Source organism: Microsporum canis, genomic scaffold (genome assembly GCF_000151145.1).
Source record: "Microsporum canis CBS 113480 supercont1.1 genomic scaffold, whole genome shotgun sequence".
Taxonomy (NCBI): Eukaryota; Fungi; Ascomycota; class Eurotiomycetes; order Onygenales; family Arthrodermataceae; genus Microsporum; species Microsporum canis.
The window spans coordinates 3,518,749-3,532,932 of NW_003299169.1; the positions used below are offsets into that span (position 1 = coordinate 3,518,749).

General features: G+C 45.9%; 6 protein-coding genes across 6 annotated transcripts; 2 read left to right on the forward strand and 4 right to left on the reverse strand.

Moving 5' to 3' along the window:
• Positions 1-86: 86 nt before the first annotated feature.
• On the forward strand, positions 87-1,196 carry MCYG_01296 (conserved hypothetical protein; the record flags this gene model as incomplete). Its single annotated transcript, XM_002851146.1, has 3 exons — positions 87-246; positions 324-572; positions 658-1,196. The coding sequence occupies 3 exons, from the start codon at positions 87-89 to the stop codon at positions 1,194-1,196; spliced, it is 948 nt and encodes a 315-aa protein (XP_002851192.1).
• Positions 1,197-2,681: 1,485 nt separating this feature from the next.
• Positions 2,682-4,118, reverse strand: MCYG_01297 (C6 zinc finger domain-containing protein; the record flags this gene model as incomplete). Its single annotated transcript, XM_002851147.1, has 2 exons — positions 2,682-4,019; positions 4,104-4,118. 2 exons carry the CDS (start codon positions 4,116-4,118, stop codon positions 2,682-2,684), a joined length of 1,353 nt encoding a protein of 450 aa, XP_002851193.1.
• A 577-nt stretch (positions 4,119-4,695) lies between these two features.
• On the reverse strand, positions 4,696-5,586 carry MCYG_01298 (conserved hypothetical protein; the record flags this gene model as incomplete). Its single annotated transcript, XM_002851148.1, has 1 exon — positions 4,696-5,586. One exon carries the CDS (start codon positions 5,584-5,586, stop codon positions 4,696-4,698), a length of 891 nt encoding a protein of 296 aa, XP_002851194.1.
• A 1,150-nt stretch (positions 5,587-6,736) lies between these two features.
• MCYG_01299 (conserved hypothetical protein) lies at positions 6,737-8,069 on the reverse strand (the record flags this gene model as incomplete). The annotated part of the gene is made up of 2 exons (XM_002851149.1): positions 6,737-7,974; positions 8,045-8,069. 2 exons carry the CDS (start codon positions 8,067-8,069, stop codon positions 6,737-6,739), a joined length of 1,263 nt encoding a protein of 420 aa, XP_002851195.1.
• A 728-nt stretch (positions 8,070-8,797) lies between these two features.
• Positions 8,798-9,103, reverse strand: MCYG_01300 (uncharacterized protein; the record flags this gene model as incomplete). The annotated part of the gene is made up of 1 exon (XM_002851150.1): positions 8,798-9,103. One exon carries the CDS (start codon positions 9,101-9,103, stop codon positions 8,798-8,800), a length of 306 nt encoding a protein of 101 aa, XP_002851196.1.
• Positions 9,104-10,916: 1,813 nt separating this feature from the next.
• Positions 10,917-13,909, forward strand: MCYG_01301 (DNA mismatch repair protein; the record flags this gene model as incomplete). The annotated part of the gene is made up of 2 exons (XM_002851151.1): positions 10,917-11,160; positions 11,217-13,909. 2 exons carry the CDS (start codon positions 10,917-10,919, stop codon positions 13,907-13,909), a joined length of 2,937 nt encoding a protein of 978 aa, XP_002851197.1.
• Between the last annotated feature and the right edge of the window lie 275 nt (positions 13,910-14,184).

Sequence of the window (14,184 nt, forward strand, 5' to 3'; positions counted from 1 at the left end):
CTCAATTCCTCTTTAGTGGAACATCAAAAGCCCAAATAATTACTTAACCCTTTCGAATTACCCTTCTTTGCTGGACTTTCTTCGCAATGGCGGATGAGGAGTTCCACGATTTCTACAAGTACACCCCGTCAAAAGCAGCAGCCATCACTTTTATTGCTTTGTTTTTGATATCATCAATTATCCACCTATTTCAGATCGTGAAAGGCCGTGTTTGGTTTTTTATTCCTTTACTTCTTGGTGGTATATGTAAGCATTTCAAATCCATGTTTAAGATGACCTACCTGTATCAGTGAAGCGCTAACTTCCACCTTTATCCTTTACAGTTGAGATAGTTGGATTTGGTGGGCGAGTTATTTCCAGCACCGAGGCTCCCTTATTTACGGACACGCCCTACATTATTCAGAATCTCTTCCTTCTTCTAGCTCCTGCATTGTTCGCAGCTTCTATATATATGGAGCTTGGCCGACTTGTCGTCGTGCTAGAAGCAGAACAACATTGCATTGTTCGACGCACTTGGATGACCAAGATCTTTGTTATTGGGGATATCCTATCGTTCGTCGTTCAAGGAATCGGTAAGGGTCCATTTTTCCGAAGGAGTATCCACAGGGTCATGGAAGAGACAAAAATTAGAACGAGGATCTAACTTGCTCTCCATAGGCGGTGGCATTATGGCAAGCGGCAAGCCCTCGAATTTATCACTTGGTGAGAAGGTCATAGTGGTTGGCTTGATAATTCAAGTTCTATTCTTTGGCTTCTTCATCATTGTGTCTGTCATGCTTCACCTTCGAATGAATACCGCTCCAACTACTGCTTCGTTATCACTGGGTTTCTCATGGCGCAAGTATTTATACGGTCTTTATGTGATTTCTGCTCTGGTTATGGTACGCTCCATATTCCGAGTTGCAGAATTTGCACAGGGCTCGAACGGGACATTATTAAAGCATGAATACTACCTCTACATATTCGATGCCACTTTGATGTTAACTCTAATGGTTGTCTTGAACGTGCTCCACCCAGGTGTGATTTCAACCTTAGTCCGAGGAAAGATGGCACTGAAAACAACGAGTTCCCTGGAGATGCAGCCAGAAAGGAATGAATCGGCAGGATTGAGAGGATTTCAGCCAACAACCATGAGGCCAAGTTTTACGGAATCTATTTATGCAAGACATGCCATTGCGACAAGGGGCCTTGTGTGATTTGGATGCCATATTTTGCTGCGGCTTTAGGCTTTAGGTGATCTGAGCTATCCCCCTTTTATATTTGTTAACTTCACATTTATGTTTCTCGATATATAGATCTCTTTCTCTATCTAGATTACCTCTAACTCTGCCTAACAGATGATGTAACACCTTGTAAAGTCACCAGCCGCCTGATGCAAATGGAACTATCGTACTTTGTCAATCCAGTCTATTACTATTGGCTTTTATGGTCAGATGATGTTTCGTTTATGTTGCACCGCAAAATTATGCAACTAGAAAAATTCACGCTGTTTATTCAAAAAGCCAAGAACATTATGCCAAGGATCCGCCCTGAACCTTGATCATAAATAAAATTTGGTGATATAAATATCTCCGTTGAGCGGAAGAGCCTAATTCCGCTCCACTCGGAAAATGAATGTGTTGTTGGCATGCGGCTTTGCGGATATATACTCCACAACTATGACGAGTTGACTGCATATATGATCCACCCGACTACAACGGCAAGGCTATGCTCGGTAGAAGAAAAGTGGTGCAAAGATGTCCACTTCAGCCTCCTCTATACAAATATCTCGCCCTCCACCGTGGATTGTGATGCCAATATGCTCCCTAAATTCGGACACCACTTCCACAGCCTAACCATCTATCAAAAACAGGTTCTAAGAAGGCAGATTCGGTGAATTCTCCAAGTGAGATGCGAACAGCGCCTAAAGCGCGAGTGCTGCAGAGTTCATGAGTAGGTGCAGACAGGGGCCTTCCTTCGTACTCCCAGAATCCCTCAGAAGACGAACAGCTTCCCCCAGAAATATAACTCCTAGCTGGTAATTCCATCCATAGCACCTCAGGACCAGCCACATGACATAGGCCTCTTGCGCCAGAGCAACACCAAGGTTGAGCTCTCTTGTTTTGAGCATTGCATCCGCAACCGCACCACCACAGATACCCAGAGGTGAGCGCTCGAGAAATGTATATTTTCAACTCGCCCTCCTACAGTCGCCACCACACCGTTCGAGTACCGTCTCAAATAGTAATCTAGGCCATGTTGGCTTGAAGAGATACCATCATGTTATTTCTGGATACCAGGATTGGAGAGCAACGATGGCCCATACCGGCACTGGCGAATCTGGCGAGTGGTAGCTAACTCCAACTTAAAGCCATGTAAACTACTGCCCTTTCCGCCATAAAGGCTATGGCACTAATTAGGCATATGCTCACAGTTAATCGCATCCCTCAGGTGCACACCCATGAGCTCCCTATCGGAACCGGCTGGGTAATTGGAACAGGCGCAAAATGGTCTATTAAAATTGTAGACTCAAGCTACCACTCAGCTCGAATAATTTTGGGAGCTGAGCATGTGTTTGGTGCAATTGTAAACCGCACATTGAGTCTCTTGGTTGATAGCTTCATACAGAAGTTTCATGTGAAGACATATTCTTCCATGTCTATAGGCCGTGACTCCTAGACCAAGCTAATTTAAAATCAACTTTAATCAGAAACCTGAGCCTTTCTTTGTATATCCGTAGGCGAAAGCCCGGATACGCTCATTGGCCATGAGACAGCATATCGCCAGTTCCGAGGCAGATCCCGAAATATAGCTTGGATGACTTGTATACTCCAACCATCGGCCCACCATCGCACAGGTGCTCTGCGCAACAACACACAGTAATGCGCAAGAATCACCATTGCCAGCGGCTCCCGGGCTCTGAAACATGAAAAAAGAGTGTCGGGAAATATCATAGGGAATCGGAGGGCCATACCCCAGTCCTTCCGTTTAGTTTCCAACATAACGAAGCAGTCCCATAATTGACTAATTGCACGGTGATATGCATTTTTGGTATCGTGACCGTCTTCGTTTATCTGGTTCTGGCATGTAGGATCTTCCGGGTTCTCCTGAGTGGGCGTCCACCTATGACATAGCTCTTCTACCAGTTCGAGCGCTGTAATAACGTCTGTCGGTAGGTAATTTCTATCCGTAATCTGGGGGCCACGTTGGAGAAGTATTCCCATATCTCCTTTTTGGAGTAAATCCCATTTCATTCTCAAGAACGCCATAGCCTTCCTGGTCAAGGCAAATAAACTAAGTAAATCGTCTATGGCATCGGACATCGTGCCTCCATGTCCGGATAGATGGGAAGAACCAAAAGCAAAGAATATAGTCAAATGAGAAAATGCAAATACCGCACTAGTGTTCGACATAATATCTTCTGGAAAAAGAGACCCGAATTCCATAACTGCTGTTTGATAATGTTTCTGAGCTAGGTCCTTATGCTCGAGCTCCAGTGGGTTCAATTCCGGTTGCTTCGTTGCTCTGAAACGTAGATAATGGATATGTAGGGCCGATATTGCCAGAACTCCGTGCTTTAAGAAATTAACGGACTGCATTTCTCGTGGCACAATTACCTGCCATATTGGCCGATACACCTCGTAGTCTGCTAGTGATGCAAAGACGGTTGTAGAATAATGATGCATTAGCTCATGTTCTTCTGGAATCAAGTTTGGCACGCAAGTCAATGACCGTGGTATAGCTGTAAAGGAACATGTTACTCCTTCCGTTGGCGGTGAGATGGTGCTCTCAGGAGAAGCAAATGAAGTAGATCTAACGTTTAATTCTTGCTGATACGCCCCATCTAGAGGTAAATAGTTGTCTTGCTCTTTGGCCGCGTATACTGGAAGCAGTTTGGCAGAAGGTAGTGGTTTCACAGCCCTTTTTCCAGGTTTCTGAGCCCATCTGTCTGTAGCAGGAGAGTTCACTGAGAATGTCTGAAAGCTGCATTGTGTTTGCCGGTATTTGCAGTTATGGCAGCATGGCGCTTGCTCGTCACACTGTTGAATAACGGTTAGACATATGTACAAGTCATGATGGGAATAGCTACGCCTTTAGCCGTACCTTTACTTTTCTCTTCTTACATTGCAAGCAGGCATTGCGAGATCTCCTGAGGCCGGAGTTGTGTTGTTTGACAGGCTTCTCTGTCATAGGTATCAGGCTGCGCGAGCGGTCGTAATGGGATAGTTATATATCAGGGCTTAGCAGGTTTTTCCCACTGATACTTGAAATATCAATGCCAACGTATGATGTATTTGCTGCAGTGCGTTCAATCGAATGTAGTTCACTATTTATTTGCCTTGTCGGAGGTCAATAATTAGGCTGCCACGTATTTACAAGGCTGAATACGACGCAACTTGGCATGAAGCAGCCTGAAACGTAAGAGCGAAGTAAACTCATAATTAATATAACCAAGATATTCTCGGCATTCTATAATGTTTGGTGGTATCACTATCGTATCAGACGGTGTTGGGGTCACACTGGTGGTTTATGGAAAACCCGAGAGTTAACAAGAGTACCTGGACATTATGTGCCCTATGGGCTATTAGTGCATAAATCTATCGAATAATATATCCTATTGAGACATTTCAATCAGTCGTTGGGTATGTACGCTCAAAATAAAAACTAACAATATAAAACCTCCTCATTATCATAACAATTACATCTGCATCGGCCTTAGGTCGCAACTCTTGCCTTTGGTAAAGGCGAAGGTGTCATCGCTCCGTCGTCCACCTTTTCGTCTTTAATTGGCATTCCATCTTTACCGTCTTTAGTCGTAGATAAAGGCAGGATTGGTTTATTTCCTTGAGCTCTTTTAACACTGGCATAACTTTCGGGAGTATTTGCTTCCACGTCTTCTAGCACTTCTTCGTACATGTGTTGAATATACCGAATCTCCTCAAAAACATCCAATTCGCAGTTTTCCATGCAAAAATCGCGTTCCCGTTGTTCAATAAGCTGTCTAATCTTGCCATACTGGGACTGGTGATAACGCTTTCTGTTTGGCAACCCTGACCCTTTTAGATAAGTTAAATATCCCGCAATGGCAGTGTTAACAGCCCCAAAGACGGTGATCAAAACTCGTGGGCCATTTCCAGCACCTAGAGCTGTAAGTGCCGCCGCAACAACGATCTGTATACCCAGGCAACAGCTTATTAAGAGCGTGAAAAAGCGGTATTCCCTTTTGTAACGAGCCTCGGAATTAACGACGCGGGTATATATCCCGACATTTGAAGCTGGTCGGCGTACTAGGCTAGCCGTAGCTAGGCCTGCAGGTGTGTCAATACCAGTGAGGACTCTGAATGTTCTGAGCTTGGAATGTGTCGATAGAAGATGCGGTTGGCTTAATGAAGTTGCGGTCCTTCGGGTTCCATTAGTCTGGCCGTTGGTTTCATGGTTGGTTGGGGGATTGATCAGTCCATTGATCTGCTCATCGGCTAGCCCATTTGCCTGTGGGATGGAAGATTCCAACTCAGCACTATAACCTTTCTCCTCTCTGTCGAATGCATCAATGATACGCCTCACAGTACCACGTTGACCCCCTTTTATTGAATCTGTACTCGCCATGAGAGCATGGAATACGAGGCCCACAAAAGGGAGACGAAAAAGAAAACCCCGGGGGGAAATATATAAACGACTGTTTGATGAAATGCAGTCCTAATTGACGCAGTGGCGATGGATACAAATCAGCGAGGCGTTGCCAGCTTTATGCAAAGGACATTCATGATCCGCCGATTCTTTTCAGCCGATATTTGTTATAATAGAAGGATGGACCCGAGTTAACCTATAAGGGCTATTATAACAACTCCCATGGTCCAATCGCTGCGTTAGCTGGCTAGCCTCGTCCATCCTCCAAATACATAGTATAGTAGAGAACTAGTTGCTGCAGCAAGGGTTCGGTCTCAGCTCAAAAAGTCCGTTCGTCGATCATCAAAGGCGCCTCTGGTTTGGATTGGACAATGGGCTGCGGTTATTCAGCCTGCGACCCATAGTGCTCTGTAACGACCATGTAACTGTGTGCATGGCACCGCCTTGACAGGTGCTTGTTCTATCAGAGTCAACAACAATTTGAGAAGAAATAAGACTTCAGTTCTCATAGCAAAGGCACAGCACAGCAGACAGTGTGGCGAGCGTGTTCACGGGTCGAGCTGAATAATTCGTTACCTCCAACTAACTTGGCCCTCTCGCCCTTCTTTTTTTCTTCATTCTTTTTTCCCTTTTTTTAGATCCCAGAATTATCGATGGCGATGTGCGAGTTGGGGGTGTAGGGAACGTAGACGGCAGACTCGGCCACCTCCAGGCTGTGCAGCATTAATGTTTGGTTGTGCGTCCATCGAATCTCACGGGGAAAAGGTCATATGTCCAGATAAAAGCATTTGGAACATATATCATCATTAACAAGGCCGAACTGGATGCTAGAAAAGACTGGGGTGATATTTAAATACAGTAACATAACAACCTCCAACTCGAGAAAAAAATAGCATACGCATATAAACATAAAAGTTGGGGTTTAAGATAGAGGTTGGATCAGCAACGGTGGTAATCGTAAATCAGGATAAAAGGGAACATGGGCGGAAATGGGATAACAGACAGAGCTCATGGGGTATACATGCAACGGGCAGTAACAAAATTAAAAAAAAAAAAAAAAAGTGTGTGCATTAACCGGAGGAAGGGAAAATGGAAAACAAGACCAGCCGTTGGGGGCCTGATGGCGCAGCTAGCATTCTTTCTTATCTTTCTCTGCTGGTTTCTCGCCCATCTTTTCTTTGCCATCGGTGATATCACCTGTAACGGATTCTTCACGCTGGGTTTCATCTCCCGTGTCCTCAGAGTCAACGATTTCACCCCAACCAGAACCACGGCGGCTGACTCGCCCGGTCGCACCGGAAATAGTACCACCTACCTGCATCCCAATGCTTCCGGTGATACTGTCATTTCGTCCGTGGTGTGAATGTATACCACTCCTCACGCTTCCCCGGTCTGGAGCAATAATACCTGACATTGAATGAACGCTGGCCCGTTCATTGTTAGCGGCGCTTCCTCGACCTAAAACACCTACTACATTATGCGTAGATGAGCTACTTTGGTCCGCTCCGGCCACCCCACCCATATGGCCGCTCAGCACACTGAGCGGTAAGCTTTCACGGCTTCCGCTGAACAGAGATGACGGTGCAAGGGCGAGTACCGATGCGTTCGTATCAAGCGAGTTTCGTCGCCGACGTTTGGATGACGAGGCCAGAGTGAGAACCGATGCATTATCTGTCAATAGATTGTTCGCAGTAGCGCTCGAATAAGTGGTAGGGTTTGGATTAACAGTAAGATGCGGTGGAACTGCCGTAATCGGCGATGTGGGAAACTGGTGCGTAAATTGGACACCGGGATGTTGGGTGGTGGCATGGTGAGATCCAGCGTTATTTTCACCGCCCATGCCGGCCGAATAGTGGTTCAAATTATGGGCTGCGTTTAGCTGGGTTGAGGGAGCAGCTGATTGAATGGTTGTGAGTGTTGTAGTCAGCGAACGTACTGAAGGCGATGGGGATGAAAAGGTGCTGCCCTCTCCGCCACCGGTGGGATTAAACCCATTGCCCCCCGTCGCACAGGTACCAGCCTTGGAATAGCCTGTATCAGAGGTTGTGGTGTCACCGGTCGTAGAGAGCGTGGGAGCAGCGGATTTATCTCCAGCTGTCGGAGCTTGGTCATCATACTGGGATAAATGGCTTGGTCGTATACTGTTTGCAGGCTCAGAGAAGGAGAGATGTCCGTTCGTCTGTTCGGCGGAACGTCTATCTATATGGCCAGACAGATAGGGGCTGTTATTCTTCTTACTCTTGGTGAGTGTAGTTGGTCCGTTTCGCTTGCTCGATGCATTATTGGGGTTGTTATCAGACGAAGAGCTCTTCAGGTTTGTGAGGCGCTTCATCCAGTGAGAAAATGGTCGTCGTCTCGCATGGCGATCTGTAGCTACCTGTTAGCTTCTCCACCCAACAAGGACTCAACTTCTCTCGAGCCTACAGCCAAACCATACCGGTAGACGTCTCTGCAGTTGTCATAATTGAACGGTTGCTCGTAGAACCGTCTTCCAGCAGAGGATGAAACAGCGATGTGAACGTCTTCCTCCTTGCCTTTTTTTCGCAGGCTGGCAATTCGTCTCAGCTTCGAATGACGATAAACTATATGGCTTATACAGCTTTATATATATCTCCGTTAGTGACCAGCTTTTTATCGCTGCGCTTTATATCTCGATTCCTTGTAGGCTGGCAGGTATTTTTTTTCCCTTATCGTCATACAAGAAGTTGCGTTTGCCTGCAGGCGGTTGCGGTCCCGACGGGTTATATTTATTCCAGCCCCGGCCTATATATGGAACTCCCTACGTGCCTCTGAGTTGACAGCGTTCTGCTTGGAGCTTGGTTTATGATTGATATATGTATTGATACTGCCCAATGTCTGGGCTCACACCTTTTTCGCACTTTCGAGCATTCAGATAGCACCCCAGAGCGAATTTATCAGCCTAGATCGATTCATGTAGCGCCTGCGGTGTAGCACCCAGCTATAATAGTAATGGAACAAGGTCGATACGCAGCCACAATAACAACTAGCAGTACCTGCCGCTCATCTCTGAGGTAGAGTTGTCCGCTATTCAAAGGAACGCCATGCTTAACAAAAGCTTTGATAGCCCCCGATATTTCCATAACCTGTTGCTATACTCATCCCAGTTGGCCAGCCCCTAATCATTCTCGACGGACTTTCTCATACGCGGTGAACCAGGAGCTGAATGAATTCACTGGCTTCGGGTACACCACAGACCCTTTCGAGGACTTTCATCCACGCCCCAACGGTCCAACTGCATGTCAGCATCTAGTAGGGCCCTTGCTATATCAGCGTGGCCACACCATGCAGCTGCCCACAGAGCCTGAAACGGGCCGCGACCTACATGAATGTCTAATCCATGGCCGAGGAAATATTGCGGGGTTTTTGTATGTCCTTTCCATGCAGCAGGAACAGTAGGCCACTTTCCATCAACAGTGCCATAGCTGTAGTTCACATCGGATCCGAGCTCGACAAGTCGCTGAGCAATGCCCCGCATCCCTCTTTTGCATGTCCTTTTAAGGCATGGAGTTAATTCACTCCCACTCTCGCCAAAGTGAGGTGTGAGACGGTCCAACAACAGACGTGTAGTATCTGGTTTATTTCCGTCAATCAGAGTTAAAAGGGCTACTGGTGACTGGAACATTCTCTGGTTAATGGTGCTGGAGAATATATTGTGTAATAATCCTATCGGAGGAGGTATTTCGTATTCCCTCTGTATCTTCAAGCCATTGGTTGTCGCGTATGCTCGGAGTATTTCATGATCAAATAGCCCTATATAATCAAATAAGCCTTTAAACTTGGGAAATACGAAATAAATAGTAACACACTGTTAACACGCCGGAGTTCGGCTGCAATGAATATCTTCAGATCAGAAACAACGAGCGCTCCAGAATGTCGCAAAGACCTCTAATGGGAGCTGGCGGAAATGCATTATGCTGTCATATGTTCAACTGGTATATAGAGGTATTCTCGGACAGGAGCTGTTGTGTTGTACTGAAATACATTTATAAGAAGCTAACAAGGCATTGAATGCTTCCAGGTGATCAGCCGTGATGATAAACATTTTGCGGCTTTCCCCTATCTCCTTCTAGGTTTTGAGGGTTACCTGTTGAGAATCCCTGTTTTCAACGTTCTGGACCGAAACGTTGATGTCCCGCCCTGACCGCATCTTCCCACCCTTGGAACGTCCACTCAGATATTGCTAACCTATCCAACTCGGGGAGACTCTCATAGTACAGTTCATCACCTTTTCTCTCCTCTTTTGGATTCTCCTTGTAGAACCGCTGGTGAACTATGGACCTGTTTTCAATCGAAAAGGTAGGCTTTCACGACGCTCGCCATTTCTTCTTTTTTCTCCTTTGATCAGAAAACTTCGTATTTCCAGGATTTAGGGCGGTTTAAGAAATCTCGAAATCATGGTCATTCTTGACGACTTTCCCGACAAAATCTTTCACTAGCCCCTGGGGCCTTTCGCCTGTTGTGGAGTGGCCTATCCCCCAGAATAAATACTGCTACGGGATGCCGCACTCTCCTGCTCCTTTGCAGAGATAATTACCGCACCTTTGCGATAACGAGCAGGCGCATAACAGTTTCGATATGAAGACTGAACCCATGAAAGCCGACCAGAGGATCGAGTGTAATCTGGAAAAGCGTGGATGGATATGAACAGGTCAAGGAATAGGAATAAAACAGCCATTCACTTAGAGCCCTGAAAGGAGGTTCTCGTTTGTATTTCAGTTTGTATATCCCAGTTTTGTCTCGTTTTCCTTAGTAAGCACAGGCATGTGATGTATAATTTTTGCTCTCGAAAACATCGAAAATAGACCTCAAGATGTTTCTCTTGGTTTCTGCTATGTTATATTCACGTTCATTTACGGGCTGGGAGCCTCATATATACCTTCTGGAGATTCAGCATGTCTGGGGTATCTGTGAGCTAACATTCCTGAGATACCACAATGCTTCCTGCCAATCCGTGCACCTTGCCACTCGTTTCGAACTAAGATCCGAGTGCCATGGGGTGAATTAAAAGTGAACTCTCTACAGCCTGCGATGGGGAGCCAGGAGGAGGCAGTACTTTAAAAGAGAACCTTTTAAGCAACTCCTCTGGGGGAAATATATCTATATATTATCACTCTAGACCGTTCCTTCCTACTGATCATAAAGACCCGAAATTTCTTCCATGCTACGCATATCAAAGTCTCTTGTTTACCATCTCTCGAAAACGCAGCCAACTAAAGACAGCTTTGGTTATTATTTTGGATTAAAACGTGCTCCATGGATTAGGGATTGATACTCTCAATTTAGGTACCATGGAGTCAAATGTTCCCATCCGTGCGCTGCCACAGGAGGTTGCGGGACAGATTAGGTCCTCATCAGTTGTGACGAACCTGAATGGGGTTATCCTTGAGCTTATTAAAAATTCCCTCGATGCTAGAGCATCTACGATCACGGTAATGGTCGATTTTCAGAAAGGCACATGCACAGTGGAAGATAATGGCCTTGGGATACCTCCAGATGAGTTCCACGAAAACGGTGGCATAGGGAAGTTACATCGTACGTACCATGGAAGACACCTTTTCCAAAGGCATTTACTAATGCTTATTTAATAGATACATCGAAATTTTATACCCCAAGTGAGGTCTATGGACGCAAAGGTGTCTTTATTTCATCTTTAATATCCATGGCCTTAGTTACCATTACCTCACGTAACAAGTCATTCCAGCAAACAAATTCAATCATATTCCGCCACTCAAAACTTATTTCAAGGCTTTGCCCTGCTCCAATTCAGCATGATATCTTGCATCCTCAACATGGCACAAGAGTTACAGTGAACGATCTTTTCAGTAATCTCCCAGTCCGAGCCAAGCGTCGTATACAGGATCTTCGCAGGAACGAAGACATTGACCGTGAATGGGATGACTTGAAAAAGGCAATGACCGGGCTTCTGTTGGCATTTCAAAAACCAGTCCAAGTCTCTGTCGCTGATGCATCTAGATCTCGGAAACTGGTCTTTCGAGGCAAAGCCCGAACCCTTCTCGGTCTTCAGCGGATAATAAAGAATGAAGATCAATATTCCTTTGATCTAGAGCGTGTTCGGTCAATTTTGGGTAATGCAGGATATATAACTCCGTCGGAATATTCGTCATGGGTTACCGCATCAGCCCGAAGCTCTGATATTACAGTAGATGCTGCGATATCCTTAACGCCCAGCCCAACGAAACAAGTGCAATTTATTTCATATGGAATAAGCCCTGTTTATTCACTTGGGGGCGCGGACCTATTGTTCACCGAAATTAACCAGTGTTTCGCTTCATCTAACTTTGGGGTTGAAGATTCACCTGCTGGTGTCAGCGGTGGAATCGAAAGGATGACTTTAGGGGGCACAAAGTTACTCGATGGCTCTTTCAGCAAAAAGATCAAGTTTAGATCCAAGGGTGTCAATAAATGGCCGATGTTCTATGTACGGATCGAGACCAACCGAGTCAATGATACCTATAATCGGGACCGTGAATTTTCCAACCCCAAGATAGCTATTCAGAAAATTATTGGGGTTATCAGGGCACTGTTTCTCCGATTTTTAGAACAGTACCATTTCTCCTACCAACAACCGCAACATAAAAAACGGTGTAGACAGGAGTCTCTAACCGTGTCTGAAAATATTCACTATGAACAATCCCGGGCGAAGCGTCTGCATCACGAGAGATCTTGCTCCCAAAGAGACACTAGTCCCCTTAGAAAATCCACAAGCCTACCAGCAGAGATATGCCCACCGAGTGCCAAGTCACTGCCATCAAGAAATTTTGGTACTTGGTCAAGGGTGAAAAGTGGGAAAAGAGATATATATGATGATATTTGCGCAGGCTTACCTCGAGGCAAATCTCAACCAGCCAATGGAATAGATACTACCGGTGGCATACTGCCGTCGCGACCTTCATCCACGAGCTCTGCACCAGAAAGTATAGGAGACAACGATACCAAGATCGCATCTGATATTTCGGATACGCAGGAGGCAGCCAGAGTCAATTCTATACATGAACACAACATGCCTAACTACATGCAAACGCTGCTAGATGAAGTGACGACTTGGACGGACCCTCTCACCAAGAGGGCTATATATGTAAACAAACGCACTGGTCAAACTGTACCAAGAAGCTTGAAGTGTATCAAGCAAATATCAGGCCCTTCCCCAGCTCGTCAAACAACTACGGATACTCAGCGCCAGGCAAGAAGAGAAACCTCACACTGGTTTACCTCATTTCTTAAAACATGGGAGAATCCTACCTTTTCTCTACCAGAACTCCCCATTCGATCGACAACATCCCAGGTAGGGTGTTCTGAAAAATTTTATCCCAGTGCTACCATCAATACGCACTGCTTGGGGTGCGGGGGTCTCCAAGGTAATGGTTTAGAGGGGTTAAGGAGTAGGCCTGGCAGCAGGCTTACTAAATGCATTCTCAAAAAGGCCAAAGTCATCGCCCAAGTTGATCACAAGTTCATCCTACTTCGGACTTTTTTCCTTCGCAAGGAGCAACAGGACGAGGAAGTCTTAGTCCTGGTTGATCAACACGCCGCTGATGAGAGGTGCCGAGTAGAGGAATTATTTGCAGGGCTCTGTGGGTTGTCACCATTACATGTTGTCGACACTGTTACATTACCTACTCCTATAAACTTCAGGATTTCAACTCAAGAGGCAAAATTACTCGAGACTCGTTCTGGCTATTTTGCGGCTTGGGGATGTTTGTATGAAGTCCTGAGAGAGGCAGAGGGAAATTATTCCCTTGTGTTAAGGAGCTTGCCCACCCTTATAGCAGAACGATGTCGAGTGGAACCTCAGCTTGCTATTGACATGCTGCGTTCGGAAATCTGGGATCAAACAGACATTTCCAAAGCTTCCGTCAAATCAGTGCTGTATAGTGCAAAGGATACCGACCAGGGGTCTGCCAAAAAAAAGTGTGGAATGAACGAACCCTGCCACTATTGGCTGGAGCGCATCGGCAGCTGTCCAAAAAAGATGGTTGATCTTATAATCTCTCGCGCTTGTAGATCAGCTATCATGTTCAACGATGAGCTGTCTATAGCAGAATGCCAAAATCTCGTTTCCCGCCTGGCGAAGTGTGCATTCCCATTCCAATGTGCCCATGGAAGGCCATCAATGGTACCGATCCTAGGCCTGGGACCTATTGAACTGAGCCCACCGCTAAATCCAATCAACACGAGTCAGCTTGGTGTCCAACCAGCTGAACCTTGCTCGGACTTTGTCACTGCCTTCAACAGGTGGCAGAATGGCTTCCCCCTGAGTTGATACATGTGGCATATGATTGTCGGTAGAAGTATTGGATCCTGTATGAGATTTATACCCCGTTGTACAAATTCATGGGTTTGTATTTTTGTATACTTTTTCTCCTGGTGCCGAAGCAGCAGCGTATATGTAATGTTTTGGGTATTAGAGTTGGGAACCGATGGATCCGATTTTAGGGTCAATGGCAGAGAATGGATCTCAAACTTGAGCCCTGCACGCCTCTTCGGTGTTTACTTGGAGATCTCTCGATGATGCGCACTGCATTGAGCCGCAGCTAA